This window comes from Natrix helvetica (assembly GCF_964273705.1).
Source record: "Natrix helvetica genome assembly, chromosome: 6".
NCBI classification, from domain to species: Eukaryota; Metazoa; Chordata; class Lepidosauria; order Squamata; family Natricidae; genus Natrix; species Natrix helvetica.
In genome coordinates, this window is record NC_138553.1 from 44387891 (window position 1) to 44408164 (window position 20274).

Here is a 20274-nt window from a genome sequence, read left to right on the forward strand (position 1 = left end):
AAAAGGGAAAAGTCAGTAAAAGTTATTCAGAGGCAGTACAGATTGGACAATATCTATAATGTTTTCATGAATTTTCTGACAACTTTTTAGACCTTAAGGGTGACCTTTATGCTACTTTAAATATCCAGCTAAAACCTGATGACCTAGCTAAAAAGTACTTAAGTGTAAGGTCTGTATTGTCTCCATGTGCTGTTGTTTAGTCTGGCAAGACTTTGTGGTTTTAGTATCTTAAATTAAGGTCTCTTGGATCCCATTGCTATTCTTTCTAGTGGAAAATTCAATGAAAGATTAAATGGTTTCCTCTGCAATGCAGAAAGATAAGAGTGGATAGGATGCATACACTGAACTGGAGCAGCAGATTTTGTTTTCTATAATCAACCTCTGTCAAATCAAGGTACTTCATTGATTAAGTATTTACTTGAAGGAACACCTTGCACCCACCATCAAAATTTAAATTTTTTCTTGGATTCAAAAACAAGCAGCAGAATTCTTGTCCTTCTCTTTTGTTATATCAATCAGCTCCCAGCTATCTGCAAAATTTCAGGATCTGATCCTGAAATCTTCCACTTTTTTGGAAATGCATGATTTTCTTCCAAAGTGTGCACATTTGACCATTCTGGGAGTGCACTACATTTTCTGAAAATTAATCCTACAACAAGTAATAGACTGTTCAGGCAGTCTGGTTTTAATGCTATGTTACTTCCTTTAGATTAATAAATGTGTGTTTTTCCAGAAGCATATACCAGATTTGGATCTCTTTCTTGAATTCCATTTATAGAAAATCTAGTAATGTTAACAGGAAAACAAAATTAAATGAGTATTTTTTTAAGTTGCCAACTGTTTATGTTAAGTATTCAGCCTATACTAACAAAATTCAAGATGGTTACCATTGCTGCAACTGGTGTTAACTCATCTTTATAGTCACAATAGATAAAAAATACTGGTATCTTGTACTTTTTATATTTAGGTTTTTTTTTTGCTTGAATTGTAAATAATTTTCTTTTGTTACTTTCAGTATGACTGGTCATAAACAAATAAATATTGAGTATGCATAAAGCTTAGAGAGATAGAGGAAACTTAGAGGAAAGTTTCATTGGTTCCAGAGATGTCAACTGAATTTTTGTTCTTCCTTCCACTTTTAATCAGATCACATTAGCATTTCTGCATTGATGCAAATTTAATATAAAATTATACTATATCATTCAGAAAAAGAGGACATTTCAGTATAGTTTTAGTTATTGCTTATAGTTCCAAATTTAATGAATAGAGGAACACGTTGTAAATAATGCTATCAAATTTCAAAAATATTTTTGTAGAGATTTCATAATGAAAATTGGAATTGTTAGAGACATCAGAATTGTTATTTCATTATATACTATTTAGATGAGATCTTACATAATTCATTCAAGTGAAATAAAATGTTGTTCAAGAGGTTTTGTATTGTGTATACAGATACATCTGTGTTTGAAACAAAATTTGAAGGTGTTTGGATCTAATAGAAATATAGTTCTAAAAATTATGGTACAAATTTCTTTGTGCCTTGGATGTAATCGTTTTATGTAGAAAGTCCGTGTTTGAGGATTCTTTGAAAGGCATTCAGTCTTTTGAGACATATCTTACTCAAAATAGCTGGAAACTATTACACAAATGGTAGATACATCACTCAATATAGCTGGAAATATGAAAACTGATGATTTGTTAAATCAATTTGATTACCAATTAAAATATAGAAACATAGAAAACTGATGCAGAAAAAGTTTTAGTCTCCCCCTTGAGTTTTTTGTTTTGTTTTCTTATTTATTTTTATTTTTTATAAATTATTTTTATTTTTTTGTGATGATGGATATGTGTTTATCCCAAGCATATTTAAACCGTTACTAATGATTGACCAATTACTTTTTCTATGACGTAATACTTCCTAACATTACTTTTGAATTTCCATCCTATCAGTTTGAGGTTATCCCTGTATTCTTGATTTTTGCTTAATATTGAAAACCTAGCTGCCTTCTAGAAACTTAGCCACACCCTTAATATATTAAATGTTCAATCTTTTTACCCCTTTCCCATCTGTCCTCCAGGCTGTACATACTCAGTTCCTCCAATCTCTCCTAACATGTTTTGTCCCTTGGACCTTGTACCATTTTTATTACCCATCTCTGGACTCGCTCAATCTCATTAATATCTTTTTTTAAGTGGTCTTCCACTAAAGCCATCAAATAGACTCTAGAGAAGCCATTGAAGAAGCTTGCTATTTGATGACTTAATGGAAAAATTGACCTTTACTAGTAATGTCTTAATTGGCAAGTTCTTTTAACTAAATATGTCCACAGTTCTAATAACTATTGTTCTTCCGGTAGGAATAAAAATACAATATATCAGAATTCAGTAACAGAAATACTTTGAAATTATTATCTACTATAGTCTTGCATTCCTGAGTATGAAGCTTATGTACAAGAAGCAACTTTGCTCAGTTAACAATGACCAGTTATGTGATTCTGTCTGTCACGGATATCTCTGCAAATGAGTAACAATATTGGAGAAACAAGTGCTAGGATGAATAAGATCCTTCAAACAAGAGCAATGTTTCTGAACATTGTTAAAATTTGCACAGAAAGAAGTGAATAAATTTTTACATGCCATAATCACACATTCTCTTTGTTAATATAGATAAAAGGGAGTTAATTGTGATGACTAACACAAATATAATTGATTGCAGCAATATCAATTAAAAGTATCTATTTTGAAATAGAGTAGCAATATTCAATTGCATTTCCAGTGAAGGTGGATGCTTCCGCTCATCTTTGTGGATAGGTTTACCTTAGTATTGAGAGCAATTTTGAATTCACAGACAACTTTCTTTTCAAAGTGCAAACTATAGCTTGAAACATCAAAATTACTTGTGCATATACTACTGTTTATTTCCACATCATTACTGAGAAAGGTATAAAAATGTATCCATGTAGTTGCTAGGAGATGTTCAAGTCATGAGTGTCTTTTTCTCCATAGTGAGGGGGAGGAGTATCCAGACTGGGTTAACCTTGTCCTCTCATTGATTGGACTGAGTCAGATAAGATCTTTGGGAACGCCCACTGGTCACCAGGTACTACGCAGTTATCGGTGAAGAACTCTATCCGACTCGTTGTACCATTCACTCCAGACTTCTTAAACATATATTATCTTTTATTGTATCAAACAACAACATAACTTAAGAACCATCAACATAACACTTTATCAACATAGCATTGTCAGGGAGGGGCTGGATACTCCTCCCCCACTATGAGAAGAAGCGTATCAGGTAAGTACCAACGCCCTTTCTCCATAGTGAGGGGGAGGAGTATCCAGACTGGGACGTACCAAAGCCTACACATCCCTAGGGAGGGAGAACCCTAAGGCCCATGCCCCCCCCCACTCATGCCTGGTGAGGTGTGGTCCCCACCCTATGGACCGCTTGCAACACCCTGCGGCCAAAAGAGGCCTCTTCCGAAGCAAAGGAGTCCAGTTTATAGTTCCTTACGAAAGGGGAAGGGGAAGCCCACGTGGCTACCCTGCAGATTTTGGCCAGGGAAGCCTACGTGGCCCAGGTCGTAGAAGTGGCTGCGCTTCGCGTGGAATGAGCAGTGATGCGGCCTGGCGTGGACAGGCCCTGTGACTGATATGCAGTGGCAATACAGGATCGCAACTACCTGCCTATGGTTGTGGAGGTCACCTTTTTCCCCAGAGTCCCCGGCTGGAAGGAAATGAACAGGCCTTTCGATTTCCTGCTTGGCCTGGTTCTCCTGAGGTAAATCCTCAGAGCCCTCCTTATGTCCAGAGTGTGCCACTTCTTCTCTAATGGATGAGAAGTGTCTGGACAGAAGTTGGGTAAGATCAGTTCCTGTGCTCAGTGAGAGGAGAAGGTTAACCCAGTCTGGATACTCCTCCCCCACTATGAGAAGAGACGTATCAGGTAAGAACCAACACCCTTTTTGTATCAGGATACATATTGGATTCTTGCACCATGCATAGTGTGTAACATGTAGTTTACTTAATTTTACTTAAAGACTTTTCAACCTAATACATTGGTTGTGATCACACAAAAAGGAAGATCATGGTTCTGACAGGCTTAAAAATGGTTACAATAACATACCTCTCCCAGATCCATTGCAAGATAGTTCAACATTAGTATAATTTCTGCTTAACACAATTTTAAATTATTTATTTTATTTTCTTAAAGGTTTGCTGCAGTCTGGAAATATGGCAGACATTGACAAGTAAGCATACAACTTTTTTCGCATTTTGATTGATGTTAATTTTTAAAAGAGCTTAGATCTGCAAAATTCATCCTTTCAACTTGCTACCCATTTAATGCTAGATTCAGAGCAGTTAGGCATATTTGCATTAAACATTAAATATTAATGCTTTTATGTTTGCAAGTAAATAAATTTTAAATTCAAATAGTTGATTCAAATGTGTCATGGTGGCTTGTTTCATATTATAAAAGGATGAACAAAGATATTTTCTATAGTTGCTCTTTGACAAACTTTTGAGGATTAAAAAAAGAAATTGATATACGATTGTCAAATATCTGTATCATAACTCAGTTTTCATAAAGTACAAAGGAACAGTATGTTTCTCTTCCAGCACAATATAAATAAAATGCTTTTCTATTAAATATATGTATTTGATCTGGAGCACATATTGCGGTAGAATAATATTTAGTGATCAAAAATGTGTTTAGTATTTGTTTACCTGATGGCTGCGCCCAAAAATGAATAAATTCTGCAAAAATAATTTGATAAATTTGCTATAGAATGTAGGTTGTCCTCAACTTATGGTTTTAAGTGCATAACTCTGAAGTTAAACACAGAAACCTCAGGCTTGTAATAGGTGCAGAAGCTTGACAGATTTTTTAAGGATTGTGCCATGTTTTTGATTCAATTCTGAAAATGTCACTTTGGAGCACACAAAGATACAAACCTTGCATATCTGTTCCTAAAGAAGCTTGCATTTCTTTAGGACTGTGATTGTTTTGAGATGCGTTTTGGTTTCATTGCCTGCTTTAAAGCACCTTTTTCAGACTAAAAGTCAGAATAACGCATAGGCCTAGTTTGTACAAGCAGCCTAATCATTCTCAAGATATTTTTAAGCAGCATACGTCTTATAATCTTATTCAATGTTACTTCAGTTAAAATCAGATTTGCTTGTTAAAAACTATATTACTATGCTATATGTAGTATAAGATTGTTCATCACCATTTCCCTATTTCTGTACAAAGTTATTTGAAGTATTAATAATGAGATTTTATTCTTGGACATACAGATAGTCCTTGACTTAGATCCATAATTGAATTCAAAATTTCCATTGCTAAACAAGGCAGTTATTAAGTGAATTTTAATAAGAATTTGACTTTTTTGCCACTGTTAAGCAAAACACTGCAGTTGTTAAGTGAATCATGAAGTCATTAAGCGAACCTGGCTTCCCCTTTGACTTTGCTTGTTGGAAGCCATCTAGGAAGATTACAAATGCTGATCACATGACCCTGAGACAGTGCAGCTGTCATAAATACCAAGCCAAGCATTCGAATTTTGATCATCTAACTATGGGGATGCTACAACGGTCATATGAAAAATGGTCATAAGTCACTTTTTCCAGTGCTGTTGCATCTTTCAACCGTCACTAAAGGAATAGTTGTAAGTCAAGGACTATTTGTACAATTCTAAGCACATTTTTAATCAGATATTTCTATATTTCTCCAATAATGGTACCATAACAATGATTAAATTTTACGGTGCCTGAGAATATCTACATGTAACAATGTTAAACTTGCTTAAAATAATGTTTTATCCCAAGGATTCTTGTGGGCTAACCATACTTAAGTAATGATAATAACATACAAGATAAGATTGTTGCCCTTTAAGAATTCAACATAAATATGGAACAAGTGAATAGAAGAATAGAATTCAGGTTACATACGGATATAATACAATATCAGTGTTTTGTTGTGTTGACTTATAAATACCAAATGCAAAATAGTGAACATAACATGTCTTAAGTTCTGCTCCAATGAGAACCGAGTGTCAGATTCATGTTCTTATATAAATTTTAAAAATTCTGTTCTGAAACCAGTAGCTTTATGCTTGACCTGACACTTTGCTCTTCATTCTGATCAATAATGCTAAATTGGAATGACAGTGTTGTCTTACTTATTCTTTAAAATGTCAGTTACAGTGTTTTGTGCGCCAAAGGCAAGACAATGTACATTTGGAGAATATAAATGGAAAGGGGGAAAGTGCAGTTAGAATAAGTAGAAATGTTGCATAAATATTTAAATGAGCATTTTACTGCAAGCAATGTATACAAATTATATTCCTTTGTATAATTCCATCAGAACAGTAAAAATCAATGTGTAGCCTTACAAACTAAATTCCAGTAACATCTATCATTTTTGGCACTTAGATTCTTTATGTAATTGTAGTGCTGAAAACTTTGATCTTCGTATATTGCAGCATAATGCAAATTTGCATCATATGATCTTTTTGTAGGGCATATAAATTGGTTCATCTAGCACCAAAGAGCTTGAGGAGTGTCTCTTTTTTATTTTTTATTAATATTTATACATTTTAATTTTTTAAAAATAATGTTGCTTCATAAATGTTCACAGACATATTGTTTAGATGCTTTTAATTGCAGAAGCTTATCACAAAGCAAGATACACTATACACTGCCCCTGAAATATTCTCAGTATCCTAAACTGAAACACATTTAATTGCAAATTATCCAAGGGTTCCATAAGCGGAACAAGGATATTTTCCACTTTTGCTATTGTTGAAGCAGAATGCTGAAATAACAGAATCTGGCGATTTTTGTATTAAGTAAATTGATTTGACAGACTAACCTCTGTATATATTTTGAGCAGAATGTTGACAATATATTTGAAGTGTTAACTTTGATAACAAATATGATAACAAATTGAAAACTCTTGCTTTGAATAGCAAAGAACAGGCTGAGCTTGACCAGCAAGATATGGAAGATGTTGAAGAAGTAGAAGAGGAAGAATCTGGTGAGGATGCTAACAGTAAAGGTAAAGACAGAAACAAATATGAGATCATTTAAGTTTGTGACTACTGTAAATGCACATTTTCAAAGATAATATGAGGCCTAATAAAGCAAACACCTATTAGTGATATGGGGGAACAACACCTTGGTAAATGCAATTTTTACCTATTAAGTCATTGTCAAATATTTTCTAATTAATATTTGTGAAAAGTACTTTTAAAGAGGTTTTCTATTGCAGCCTATCTGGCTTTATTTCTAAATAAGCTGCTGTCGGCCTTATGAGGTAGACCAGAAAGGAAGTATGATTAGATGAGCTAATTTTATTTTATTGTTATTTTAACAACATCTTGCAAGTTTACTTCTCTCCCCTGTCTCATTTACTGCCCAGCCCATATTTATGCTGTGGGCGAGTTGTCTTATCTGATGATTCTCTTGGTTGTACCTCTTCCTCTGTCTCCCAAGATTATTCCCACATATCATTAGACCTCCACTAAATAGAGTGGACCTTATTTTAGTGTCAATACACACAAGATTTCAGTCTTCATAATGAACACACACTAAATTTAAATGCAGAATTTCTCATAAACATGTAATATTTTGTATACTTAGTTTGCTTTTGGGGTAACTAGAGTTTGTTTTATGTTTTCCTTGACAAAATAAAAGAAGCACGCTTAAATGCAAAAACTATAGAAGATAGATAGTGGCTGGGAACATGTTCCCCAGATTTCCGATTGAAATATAGAAGTTGAAAGCAAAAATTTGAAAGTACAGTATGCTTTGCAGGACAAAAGTAATAAGGATCAGATTTCTATTTTGCAGCAGGACATTAATAAATTGAATGTATTAGAAAGGAAAATTAAGTCCAATAATGAATGCAATATGAATAGTGAGAGTATAAATGAATTCTAACAATGTTTTCTTGACTTTAACCTCATGTCCTAATTTATTTTTGTTAGTATTTCTGACTTTTTCTACTTTGTATCAGAGTTCCACAACCTTTCCAGGTTGGTGGCCAGAAGGGGGGAAGAGGGGATGGTTTTGCGAGCACCTGTTGCTCGTGCAAGTGAGGCCACGAGAGCTCAGGAGTGATCCACCAGCCAGCCACTCATGGGGCCTACTTGCAAATAGGCTGAAGCCCAGTAGTGTGTTGCAGCCCACAAATTGGGGATCCCTGATTTATATACACTGAAAAAGAAATATTGTAATAATATTTATACATTTATAATTTTTCAACTAGCCAGCAAAGTTTAAGAGACTTTATCCAAGTAATTTCTTTTCCTGTTATTGTCTAGTAATGAATATAGCTGTTATATCTTATCTAATTAGCGTAAATCAGTGATCAGATTGGGGACAATTATTTATGTTGTGTTATTTATTAAAACAAATACAAAATTAACAGTATTTTATAATAGAGTTTTAAAAAATATGGTTTGGTTTTGTTCAGCACGCCAACTAACTGTACAAATGATGCAGAATCCTCAGATTCTTGCAGCCCTCCAGGAAAGGCTTGATGGCTTGGTTGGAACACCTACAGGATATATAGAAAGGTACATTACAGTCTATTATTTTACCATCTTATAGCTTGATAAGTTAATTTTTTGTGTTTGATGCCACATAATCATTTGGCAAAATAATGTAAGGAATGTGTCTTATATGTGTAGTGAAATTGTGCAACTGACAAGTACTGGTTACAATAAAAATTGAGACTAGAATTAGTATTAGTTAAGGAAAACACTTGTTAATGGGTCTCACACTATTTAATAACCTTTTCTCCCTAGTGGTGGAGGCAGCATTCAGGCTGGGTTAACCTTCATCCAATCATATTGAGGACTGAGTCTGGTAACATTGTTAAGTTCCGCCCCTGTTGCTAGGTAGACCCAGCTTTCGACTCAGTCCACTTGAGAGGACAGCTGCATCATCGCTTTTCTCGGGTCTTTTGTGATAATTGATTGATTGCTAAATTGCTAAATTGGTCAATTGTGAGTACTGGACTGGTTTCTGACAGAAATAAGGACAATTACAACGACCCGACAGCACTAAGGTCCTTGCAGGGCCAGGCATTGGTGGTCGGAGCCTCTAAGCCCTGTCAGGGCATGTAGGCTGGCAGCGTGACAAGGGTGGCCATTTCTGTGAGGACGGCTAATTGACACCTCGTTTTTGCACCATTTGTCTCTGAGGGCTCTGAGAGAGCTCCCTTGTGGTTTCCTTCGACTCTTGTTCACTGCGTTGCCATTGTCTGATTTCTTGTTCGGCGGGCTGAGAGGACGGCTGGGAAACGCTCCGCCGCTCCTGTTAACAGTTGAGCAGCGAACCGCGGCTGCCAGTAATTTAAAGACAAAATTGACTTTAAAAGTATTGTTTGACAGCCACGAAGCGACCAAGGAGGATAGAAACGTTTAAAACGCTGCTGTTACAGAGACCTCAGTTCCTTCGCGAAGCGAGGATCGCAGCAGTTAAAAGCACGAATCACCATTTTTTCAAACGGCTGTCAGTGGCACACAAAATGGCGGCCACCAGTACACAGGCTCTTAATACAGCGACAGAGAGTGCTGCAGAGGCACAAGTCACACTAACAGGAGAGGCGGTTTTAATGCCTCAATCACCCCTTCAGCCTGGCACTTCTGATGGCAGAGGTTCCAGCAGCAGTAAAAAGAGGTCTGGAAAGGCAGAAAATGCTTTCTCCTGGGGACAGGCAGAATAGGGACATCCCTATTAACCCCATCTTTCCTATCGATATCTCCAACATATGGGGGTCATCCCAGGCGCCACTGGTCTCCATTGACCGTCAGTGGGATCGAATTACCACCAGCGGTCCAGAGACTGGACTCATTGCCTTCCACATCCCCTTGGGCCAATCACATCCAATACTCCTGCCGAATTTTCAGGACATTATTGCCTCTGCCATATCTCAGGGCATCACAGCTAGTTTTCAGCAGCAACAGGCCCTGTCATTCAGACAGACGACCACTCCAACCACGGCCCCCACTTAACCGGCTCAGGTAGCTCTGCCTACAGAACCAGTGGTGTCTGACCAAGAGGATCTAGATCAGTACTCAGAATCGGAGGAAGGGGAGCTCAAGGAGGCCAAACTATCTGAGGATGAGGGAAGGGAGACCGACCAGAAATCCTTTTCAGGCCTATTCCCTCCTGCTCTCTTCCCATAATAATAATAAATAATAATAAATATTTATTTCTTAGCCGCACCCTCTCCCGAAGGACTCGGGGCGGCATACAACAAAACATAGGAAATAAATATATCGACATACATATAACAAAACATATACCAAGACATATATACGACATATACAAGGAGGAGGTGAACTGATAGATAAAAACAAGTAAAAACACAATGTTTAAAAACCCCTAAATAAATTGAATGCAATTAAAATACCCCAAATAAAAAAACCCGTCAGGAGCGATATAGTTGGATCAAAGTTGAGCCAGGCCAGCAACTTGAAAAAGGTGGGTCTTGAGCTTTACACGAAAGGAGCGGAGGTCAGAGGTATTCCTAATATCCGGGGGGAGGTCATTCCACAGGGCTGGTCCCGCCACAGAGAAGGCTCTACTCCTAGGCGCCGCCCCTCGACACTGTCTGGTGGACGGCACCTGGAGGAGGCCCTCTCTGTGCGAGCGGATTGGTCGCAGGGATGTATGGGGCAGAATACGATCCCGCCATCACTTCTGTGTAAGGCAAAAGCAGCTTCTAAGATAGGGACTCAACTGGCAGCGGCTGCGCCTCGGCCAGCTGCTGTGAGTGCAGAGTCTTTGTATTCTGAACAAACCCCCCCAGCAGAAACAATTCCAATGCCTAAGATATTTGTGGACTTGATCCAAAGGCAGTGGGCTGCTCCCACATCAGGCCCAAGCCCATCAGCCGCTGATAAAAAGTTCTTCAATGTAGCTAACGAGTTGGCACAGTTTTTGGCTATTTCTCCAATAGATGCTCCGGTAATCTCCCTCTACACGGCAGCTCACATGCCAGGGGCTCCGGAGGATGTCCTTAAACCGGAGGAGAAGAAAGCAGACCTAACTTTGCAAAGGGGTCATCAGATGGCAGCTTGGGCGGTCAAGGCGGCCACTACAGCCTCCTCCTTCACCCGGCCATGTCTGCTGTGGCTGCAGGAACTACAACAGCGTGTTCCTATCTCAGACATAAGGGCCCACCAAGACATTGCCAAATTGATGGCGGCGGTTCAGTTTGGGTCGGATGCTACTCTGACATCCGCCAGGTTCGCCGCCAGAGCCATGGCCTCCTCCGTGGCTTCCCGTAGACTGCTGTGGCTTCGGCAGTGGCAAGCCAATGCTCACCACAAGTGGAAGTTGGCCTCCACTCCTTTCAAGGGAGGTTCTCTTTTCGGAGATGCCCTGGATCCATACTTAGTGGGAAACAAGGAGAAGAGGAAGGTCCTTCCTTCAGCTCCAAAGAAGGGCTTCAACTGTCCGTCGCCATATCCCAGGTGCTCTTCCTTTTGAGGTCAGGACCTTGGTTCGTCCTTTCGGAACCAGGACTATGGTTCCTCCTTTCGGGGGGCGGATTATGGGGCCAGGGATATAGGCAGCAGGGAGGCTATGCTTCCAGACAAAGGCCCCAGCCTGACTGCTTTCAGCGGGGAAAACCCTCCAGGTGTCCCTTTCGAGGAGAGGGGGCATTATTATCGCAGAACCTAGCCCCTCCGGGGCCAGTTATCCCATCGGGGGTAGGCTAGCTAGGTTTGCTGACGTTTGGGATGCTACCACCTCCAACACTTGGATTAGGTCTACGGTTAGACAAGGGCTTGTCCTTGAGTTTATCTCCAATCCCCCTAGTTTCTTCAGGGCCTGTCCGGTCCCCTCCAACCCAGCTCGCAGGCGCCTCATGCTGGAGGCCGTCCAACATCTTCTAGACATTAGGGCCATACAACCGGTACTGGCAGAGGAATGCGGGCTTGGGTTTTATTCTATCCTTTTTGTGATACCAAAGGCCTCGACCGACGCCTCCAATGGTTTCTCTTACCTTTTCAGAGGAAGCTCTTGAGCTGTTCCCTGGCCAAGGTGCACGTCCCCACGGAGGTCAAGCGTTCCCTCAGTGGTGGACGTCTCAGGCCATCACGAAGGGTCTACTTTTCAAGGACCAAGAATTCTTGACTATCACAACAGATGCCAGCCTTTTCGGCTGGGGTGCCACCCTTCAGACACAGGTAGCACAAGGCCAGTGGGACCAGATGGACTGTGCACACAATATAAACTGGCTAGAGTTGAGGGCGGTGCATCTGGCTCTCCGCCAATTCCTCCCAGGGGTGGCGGGAAAACATGTGCTTGTGCTAACGGACAATGTATCTGCAAAGGCACACATCAACCGACAAGGGGGCACCAAGTCACGATCACTCATGGACGAAGCCATGAGGCTGGGTCTTTGGGCCAAGAAGAACTTGCTCTCCCCCACCGCGGAACATAGCTCTGGGGTGGCGAATGTGCATGCAGATTGGCTCAGCCGGGAGATTCTGGACAATGCCGAGTGGCAACTGTACCCCTCGATCTTTCGGGACATAGTGGACAGGTTTGGCATGCCGGTAATAGATCTATTCGCCACCCCACACAACAGACAGCTTCCGAGGTTTTTCACTCGGTACCCAGCACATCGGTCAGAGGGGAGGATGCCTTGAGATGCAGATGGCCTTCTATACGCCTTTCCACCTCTGCTTCCTGCCCAGAGTTATACAGAAAATTCTGGGGGAGAAGGCTGAGGTTGTGTTGGTCGCCCCACACTGGCCACGCAGGACTTGGTTCGCTGACTTGCGGACACTATCGTTGGACAGACCCTGGAGGATCCCTCGGGACAGGATCTCCCTCCGTCGGGTCACTGGAACACCCGGACCCTCAGTGGTTCCAGTTGACCACCTGGCGTTTGAGCGGGGCGTCCTAAGGGGGGACAATTTCTTCTCCATGGTCATCAACACGATTCAGGCCGCTAGGCAGCCGTCCACAGACAGAATTTACGATGCCACCTGGAAGTCTTTCTGTTCCTGGTGTTCTGGTAAGACTTTGGATCCAATTAAGGTCACAATCCCTCAACTCCTTGAGTTTCTGCAGGATGGATTAGATAAGGGACTAGCCCCAAATACCATCCGGAGACAGGTGGCAGCCATATCTTCCGTTTTGACATGTGGGGGTTCTCCTTCCCTGGCTCAGCTGCCCACGGTGCGCCGCTTTCTCAAAGGGGCGTCCAACCTTAAGCCTCCTGCGGTCCATAGGTACCCTTCCTGGGATTTACCCAAGGTACTTGACGCTTTGACTAAGGCTCCCTTTGAACCTCTGAGGGAGGCTTCACTCAGATTATTAACGTTGAAAGTATCTTTTCTGGTGGCCATAACTTCAGCGCGTCGGATTTCAGAGTTGCAGGCTCTTTCGTCCAGGAAAGAATTGTGAATTTTCCATATAGAGCGGGTGGTCTTACGCCTGGATCCCTCCTTTGTCCCCAAGGTGTGTTCCTGTTTCCACAGAACACAGGAGGTTATTCTTGTCCATCCACTGGAACGCAAATGGCACACCTTGGACGTAAGGAGGGCTCTCAAAATTTATTTACAACGCACATCTGCAACTTGGAAATCTGACGCGCTCTTTGTGTCCTTCCAGCCCACTTCCCTGGGTAACAAGGTCTCTTCCCCTACCATAGGCAGGTGGTTAAAGGCCTGCATTTCTTTGGCATATCAGTCTCAGTCTCTACAAGTGCCAGTTAGGATCACTGCGCATTCCACTAGAAGCGCGTCAACCTCCGCAGCGTGGGGGCTCAAGGCTCCTTGCAAGAAATCTGTAGAGCTGCCACCTGGGCTACACCTAATGCCTTCATTAGGCACTATAAGATGGATTCATTTGCATCAGCAGAGGCGGCCTTTGGTCGCAGGGTGCTGCAGTCGGTGGTTGGGGTTGATGCTTCTTTGCCACATTCTTAGACCCTCCCTGGGACAGTTACTGCTTTGGTACGTCCCAGCCTGGATGCTACTTCCACCACTAGGGAGAAATGGCGTTGGTACTTACCTGAAACGCCTCTTCTCCTAGGGTGGAGGCAGCATCCAGCCCCTCCCTGATTGGGATTTGTTCCTGGATCATGCCTTGCTTGTTACTGTTTTTACCTTTGCTGTTTATCTGTTGAATTAAAAAAAAAAAAGGTTGTCGTCTTGGTTATGACACGGTAGGGACGGTCAGAGGAGATTAACGACATAGCAGACGGCCGCAACTGGATGTCCGGAGTACAGGTATATTACAACTATTGACGATGACGCATGGGGTCTGGGGTTGTTTCTTCGTCAAAAGCTGGGTCTACCTAGCAACAGGGGCGAAGCTTAACAATGTTACCAGACTCAGTCCTCAGTATGATTGGATGAAGATTAACCCAGCCTGGATGCTGCCTCCACCCTAGGAGAAGAGGCGTCTCAGGTAAGTACCAGCGCCCTTTTTGTCATGATTGTTAAGCAAATCTCTGCAGTTACATGATTCATGTGGTCTTTAAGAGAATCTGGCTTTCTCAGTGACTGTTTTCCTGAAGCCTGCTGGTTAAGTTGTAGGTAACAATCACATGACCCCAGAAGTGCTATAACTACTTACATACATATTGGGTGTCAAGCAACCAAATTTTGGACCCATAATTATGGGGACACTTAGTTGAGGACTGGTTATAAGTCACATTTTTCAGTGCCATTATAACTTTGAACAGCCACTAAATGAATGGTTATCGATTGAGGATTATCTGCAATCTGTTTCAGAGAAGCTGTCATAATTGATGGCTTAAAAAAGAACAGTCTGCAGTACTATTCAAGCTTTCTTTGAAACAAGTATTTAACAGTGAGAATTTTTAGTTATCTATATATCTGTGATGGTGAACCTATGGCACGTGTGCCACAGGTAGCATGTAGAGCCCTCGGGCACGCCAGCCATTGCCCCAGCCCAACTCCACTGTGCATGCACGCGTGTTTCCCACCAGCCAGCTGGTCTTCAGGTTTCTGCCGTACATGCATGGGGGCAGGGCACATGCAGGGCTTTCGGCACACAATGACAAAAAGGTTAGCCATCACTGCTATATAGGATTCCACTAATAATGTTGAGAAGAAAAGTATGTGGTTTTCTTTATGGAAGGTAGTGGGGAGCATATAAAAATAAGACAATTATGTTTGTACAATCTGTAATTAAATACAGTTACATGACTTCTTCCTGTTTTCTTTGACTTCTGTAGAACATAATGCTTTCTTTGAAATTTTATTCTGCTTTGCTGTTTCTGTAGCTTTACTTGAAATAGAAAAATGTTATTCATTTTGGCAATATAAATATGTATGATAGTATGAGAAATAGTATCAGTGTTTCTCAAAATGCAGACATTCCATAATACTTTGTATTTAAGAAATGGATGTAATTGCTGCATTGTCCAGATCCATATTCTGCTTATATTATAGCCAGTGCAGTAGCTTTATTAGGCAGTTCAAGTATAAATAATGGGTAGCACATCTTTATCCATCAGGAGGCTCATTCTCTTCAGGACTGAGTGTTGAGAATAGAGTACTTCTAGGCTTTCTGGCTGTTTCTTATTTTATCCCTTCTTCCTTTATTCTAACTCCAAAATCTTAAAAGTGCTAAGTGATAATATAACATTTCCCCAAACCTTTGATTCATTCTTACACTACCAAGTTGTCTCTCTTTACTCTGTTTTCATCATCTGTTGCCCTTTTTAATGAGAATCAACTGGAGAGAATTGCTATTTCAAGATATGCAAGGCTAATATATTAATAAAATAGTAAGGAAAATATAGTTGTGGAACTGCCTATTAGAATTAAAGATGAAGACCAGCACTAAGGTATGGCCCTATTGGTCAGAATGAGGTAGTTCTAGACTTGTCCTGATTTAAATCATGGATGGCTACTCCTATGAATTGTTATTGTGCTGGACAATTTACTCATAAATACCATAATAGGGGTCTTCTAGATGTTTCCTTCCCTCAGATAAAGTCAACCTCAGATAAAGTTGTTCTGGAAACTTTTCTCAAGTGTGACAATTATATAATAATGTAAAACAGTTATACTACAGTTGACCTTATCTGAGAGGCCTAGAAGCAATGTCTGAAAGATTGGACTAAGACATCTTAGCTAAAATAGGCTGTTTTAGGTTGTGTGTGTTGAAATATGCATTTTTCCTATCTTTTTTTCTCCGTGCTGCAAATAGTCCTTTTTTAAAATTCTTTATCCTGACTTCTTTTTCATATGCAGCTTAAGGTGTTAAACATACTGATACTCTTCCCTGATCCTTTTTGCCAACAACAATTTGAGTCAGTCATTTTTTCTCAGCCCAACCCGTCTCCTAGAAATCATAGAATTCTAGCATGAGAAATAGCTGGGGTGGGATGACAAAATATAGAATCAACAGAAATAGTCAAGTCTTCCTCCAATTGTTTCCTATTGTCATGGAATCTGAAGCTGTTTATTTGAACACATCCATTTGTGCATGACATGTTTTGATCTTTCAGATTACTTTGCTGGTCATAATTGATCTCAGACGTGCTGTGATCTTACTTTCTTTCTTTCTCATAGTAAATTTAATAACCTCTGCTAATCTGAAAAGTCCTTGATCCAAGATCAGTAAGTTCTTTCTGGGTTTAATGATGCTGCTTTCAATGAAATAATATACTTTTTGAGAAGTTACAGAACCTTGATTTTTATTACAAGTAACTGAATACTAAAAATTATGTAGCGTGTCAGCTGTGCCAGTTTGAAAATAGTTAAATTAATAAGAATAACACAGAGAACTATATTTAATATTTTGCATGTTCACTTGAAGTTAAAAGATTTTGCAGGTATATTTTGCATGTCTTAACTGAACAGTTCTGATGTAATTGTTTACATGTAGGATATACATTTCTTAACAGAATCAATTCAAGCCAAGCATTATTTCCCTCCTTCGAGGATTCAAGCCTTAGAACCATCTACTAAAATTGTTCTAAAATTGCAGACATAGCTTTTCTGAAGAAATACTTCCATTCTCTTAAGATCTTGTTATTTTAACTTGTTTTACTTACTACCTTCATCCTATGCCTCTATTTAATTTTCATTAGTGATATCACTTGGCCATATACCTTCTTGCTGTATTTATCACACTAAAAGCATTTTGCTTTGTTATGCAACTTTATTACTTGTCTGCCTTTTTACTCTGAATAGCAGGTAGGAGTGTAATTAGCTGGTTCACTTAGGACTAAATAGAAAATATTACAGAATTCTTTCTACAGTTGAAAGCTTAGTTGTATAAAACATTGCATGTTGAGTGGTATTTGATTCCTTTCCTTAAGGGGCTTATAAAAATGATTCTGTGATCGGGAGAGGGCTATTCTGCATTATGATTTTTAATTGGACCTGTAGCTTTTTTGTAATCCTATTTATAATTTAAATGCTATGGATTCCTACTTTTACAGGTAGGAATGCAGGTTTGGTAGCCTCTTTTTATAAATTATTGCCCAAATTTTGGTGGGCATTCTATTGAAAAACTGGGATTTAAATGTCTTCTTAAAATATACTTCCACAGACCAAACAAAAACAAAAAAACCCAGAATCTGCTGAGGTGTCTTAAATTTTTCTGTTCTCAATATTGAAGCTCTAGAAATTGGCAGCTTTTTATCATGAAAGAAGAGTATGGCTGCATATGCTCATTAGGAAAATGAAGATTGTCATGTTTGAACATGAAGAACAGTATCTCCAATTTTGTAAGACGTATCAGAATGTTTAAGCACATTTTAAACATTGATAAATGCAATATGAAAAAAAAATATTCTGAGTAGAATATATTGGAACTGTTTCTTCCAATATGATCCAGCTTGTACAGTATTTAAACAATATTAGAGAAATCCAATTGTTTCATGAAGGGTTTTGCTAAAAAATAATTTCTAATTTTACAGTTTATGTTTTACTAACATAAATATATTTAATATATATTTGATAATAAACAAATTATATAACATAATAATACATATATTTATAATTATATAAATATAATTATATATAAATATAAATATATTTTACATATATTTCATATAATAAATATGAAAACAAATTTGATATACTCCTTTTTTCTCTAGTTAAATCATTTTGTGAGACACCCACTGGCATACATGCCCTCTCTTTTGGGATTATGAATCATTGGTGAAAAATAGTTCTACCAAGCCCCAAAGCCATAAATAATATATTGTAGATGACCAAAGGAAAAATATTATATGAATTCCACAGCAATAAACACAAGTGCTATTACTATGGATTTAGGACAAAAAGTTCTAAAAAAGGTTCAGAAATATGAAATATAAATAAACAGTTACAGAAAGGAATTTTGATTAGTGACTCACAAATCAGTGCTAATTAGTTTGCTTCTTACTGAGTTATCAGTAAGTTACCAGTTACTGAGTACAGGAGCATGGATCCATGAACCAAGTTTTGTTACCAGTTTGCATGTTTAGGTTTGCTCCATGAACATCATACAGACTATAGAGATGACCACAATTGAGTCCAAAATTTCCATTCCTAAGCAAGACAGTTCAGTGATTTTGCTCCATTTTACAACCTTAACAAATCATCTTGCCACTGTTGTTAAGTGAATTATTGCAATTGTTAAGTGAATGTGGCCTTCCACTTTGACTTTGCTTGTCAGAAGGTCACAACAGGTGCTCCCGAGATAATGCAACTGTCATAAATAAATGCCAAGCATCCAAACCTTGATCACAGGTCTGTGGGGATGCTGCAAGGGTCAAAACTCTGAAAATTGGTCATCAGTCGCTTTTTTCAGTGCAGTTGTAACTTCAAATGATCACTAAATGAACAGTTGTAGATGGAGGACTATCTGTAGAGGAACACTGCTCTTTCCTCCGTAAAAATACTCTTTAAGAGCAAAATATTCTCACTTTCAGTTTTTCCTAATGTGTCTCTAAATTACATTGCTATTTGAACTCTTGATTTTTTTTTGAGAGGGAATTGTATTTTAAAATGTTATCTACTGTTTGTGGATTTTAAGAGAAGTAATCTTGGGAATTAAATTGCCAAGTAGAGAAAAGTATAATTATTACCTAATAATTGAAAAGTAGAGGAAAGTATAGCTTTCAAGTATAGCTATGTAATCAGTATATGTATGCATTGAATAAACATTTTAACTGATTATAGGATTAGTAAGAATGTTAATCACAAAAAGCACTTCTGTAGTATTAACATAGCATCCTATCATAATATTTTATGATAAAGTATATTAATGTCAATTTTAGATTGAAATAACTTTTTAAAATTTAAACATACGTAGTGAGAGAGATAAAACTTTTGAATTTGTCACTTTGTTTCAAATCTACTCTAGACAGTGAAATAATAAGCAAGACAAAATGTGTTAATAGAATAGTAAGGTTAATACTTAATATGTATTTAATAAAACTATGTAAAGATAATAGATAATTCTCAATCTCAATTTTCAAGTCCTGTAGTGAGTAAAATGAAGCTAAGTTTCCAATTTTTTTTCTGAAATTGTGCTAATGAATAGTATGTCACTATACTATTTCTGTATAATGTCAATAGTTCTGGTTTTGCATGTGCTACAAATTATACATTTCAACCAACATATTTATTAACATTTTTATTTTTAAATGAATTATTGTTAGTATAATCACACAATATACTTCCACTCCCCACAGCTTGCCTAAAGTAGTTAAGAGACGAGTAAATGCACTCAAGAATCTTCAAGTTAAATGTGCACAGATAGAAGCAAAGTTTTATGAAGAGGTTCATGAACTGGAAAGAAAATATGCTACCCTTTATCAGCCCTTATTTGACAAGGTAATCTGTATGATTTTACTACATAATGTTGAAAGTGGGAGTGCCTGAAATTCATGTAGATTTTCTAATTTTGCAGTTTTTATTTCTAAAAAGAATTGTGCTTTACCACCTTATAAAAGGTATTGGGTCATATTAACATGATAATCTGAAAGAATGATGGTCTGATCTTCCAGAGAAGTGAAATAATCAATGCTGTTTATGAACCTACTGAAGAAGAATGTGAGTGGAAAACAGACGCGGAAGAAGAAATTTCAGTGAGTACTTGTATGTTATTGGAAATAGACTTAAAGGACAGTCCTCTGCCCTCTTTCATGGGATGGCTAATAGGAAGGTTGTCTAAAGCCTTTTTGTGTTTGCATTATGAAGCAGAAGGGATGGAAGAATGGATTTTTGTTTCTTTTGATATTGTTCATTTCCTTATTCAAAT

General features: G+C 38.6%; 1 protein-coding gene across 2 annotated transcripts in view; it reads left to right on the forward strand.

Moving 5' to 3' along the window:
• Window positions 1-20274, forward strand: part of NAP1L1 (nucleosome assembly protein 1 like 1) — a 52268-nt gene that overhangs the window by 10945 nt on the left and 21049 nt on the right. For both annotated transcript variants that reach the window (XM_081956688.1, XM_081956689.1), the window contains exons 2-6: window positions 4214-4250; window positions 6972-7060; window positions 8480-8582; window positions 19706-19847; window positions 20021-20101. In XM_081956688.1, the coding sequence (XP_081812814.1) occupies window positions 4234-4250; window positions 6972-7060; window positions 8480-8582; window positions 19706-19847; window positions 20021-20101 (432 nt within the window). In that variant the 5' untranslated portion in view covers window positions 4214-4233. The remainder of the gene's footprint in view (window positions 1-4213; window positions 4251-6971; window positions 7061-8479; window positions 8583-19705; window positions 19848-20020; window positions 20102-20274) is intronic.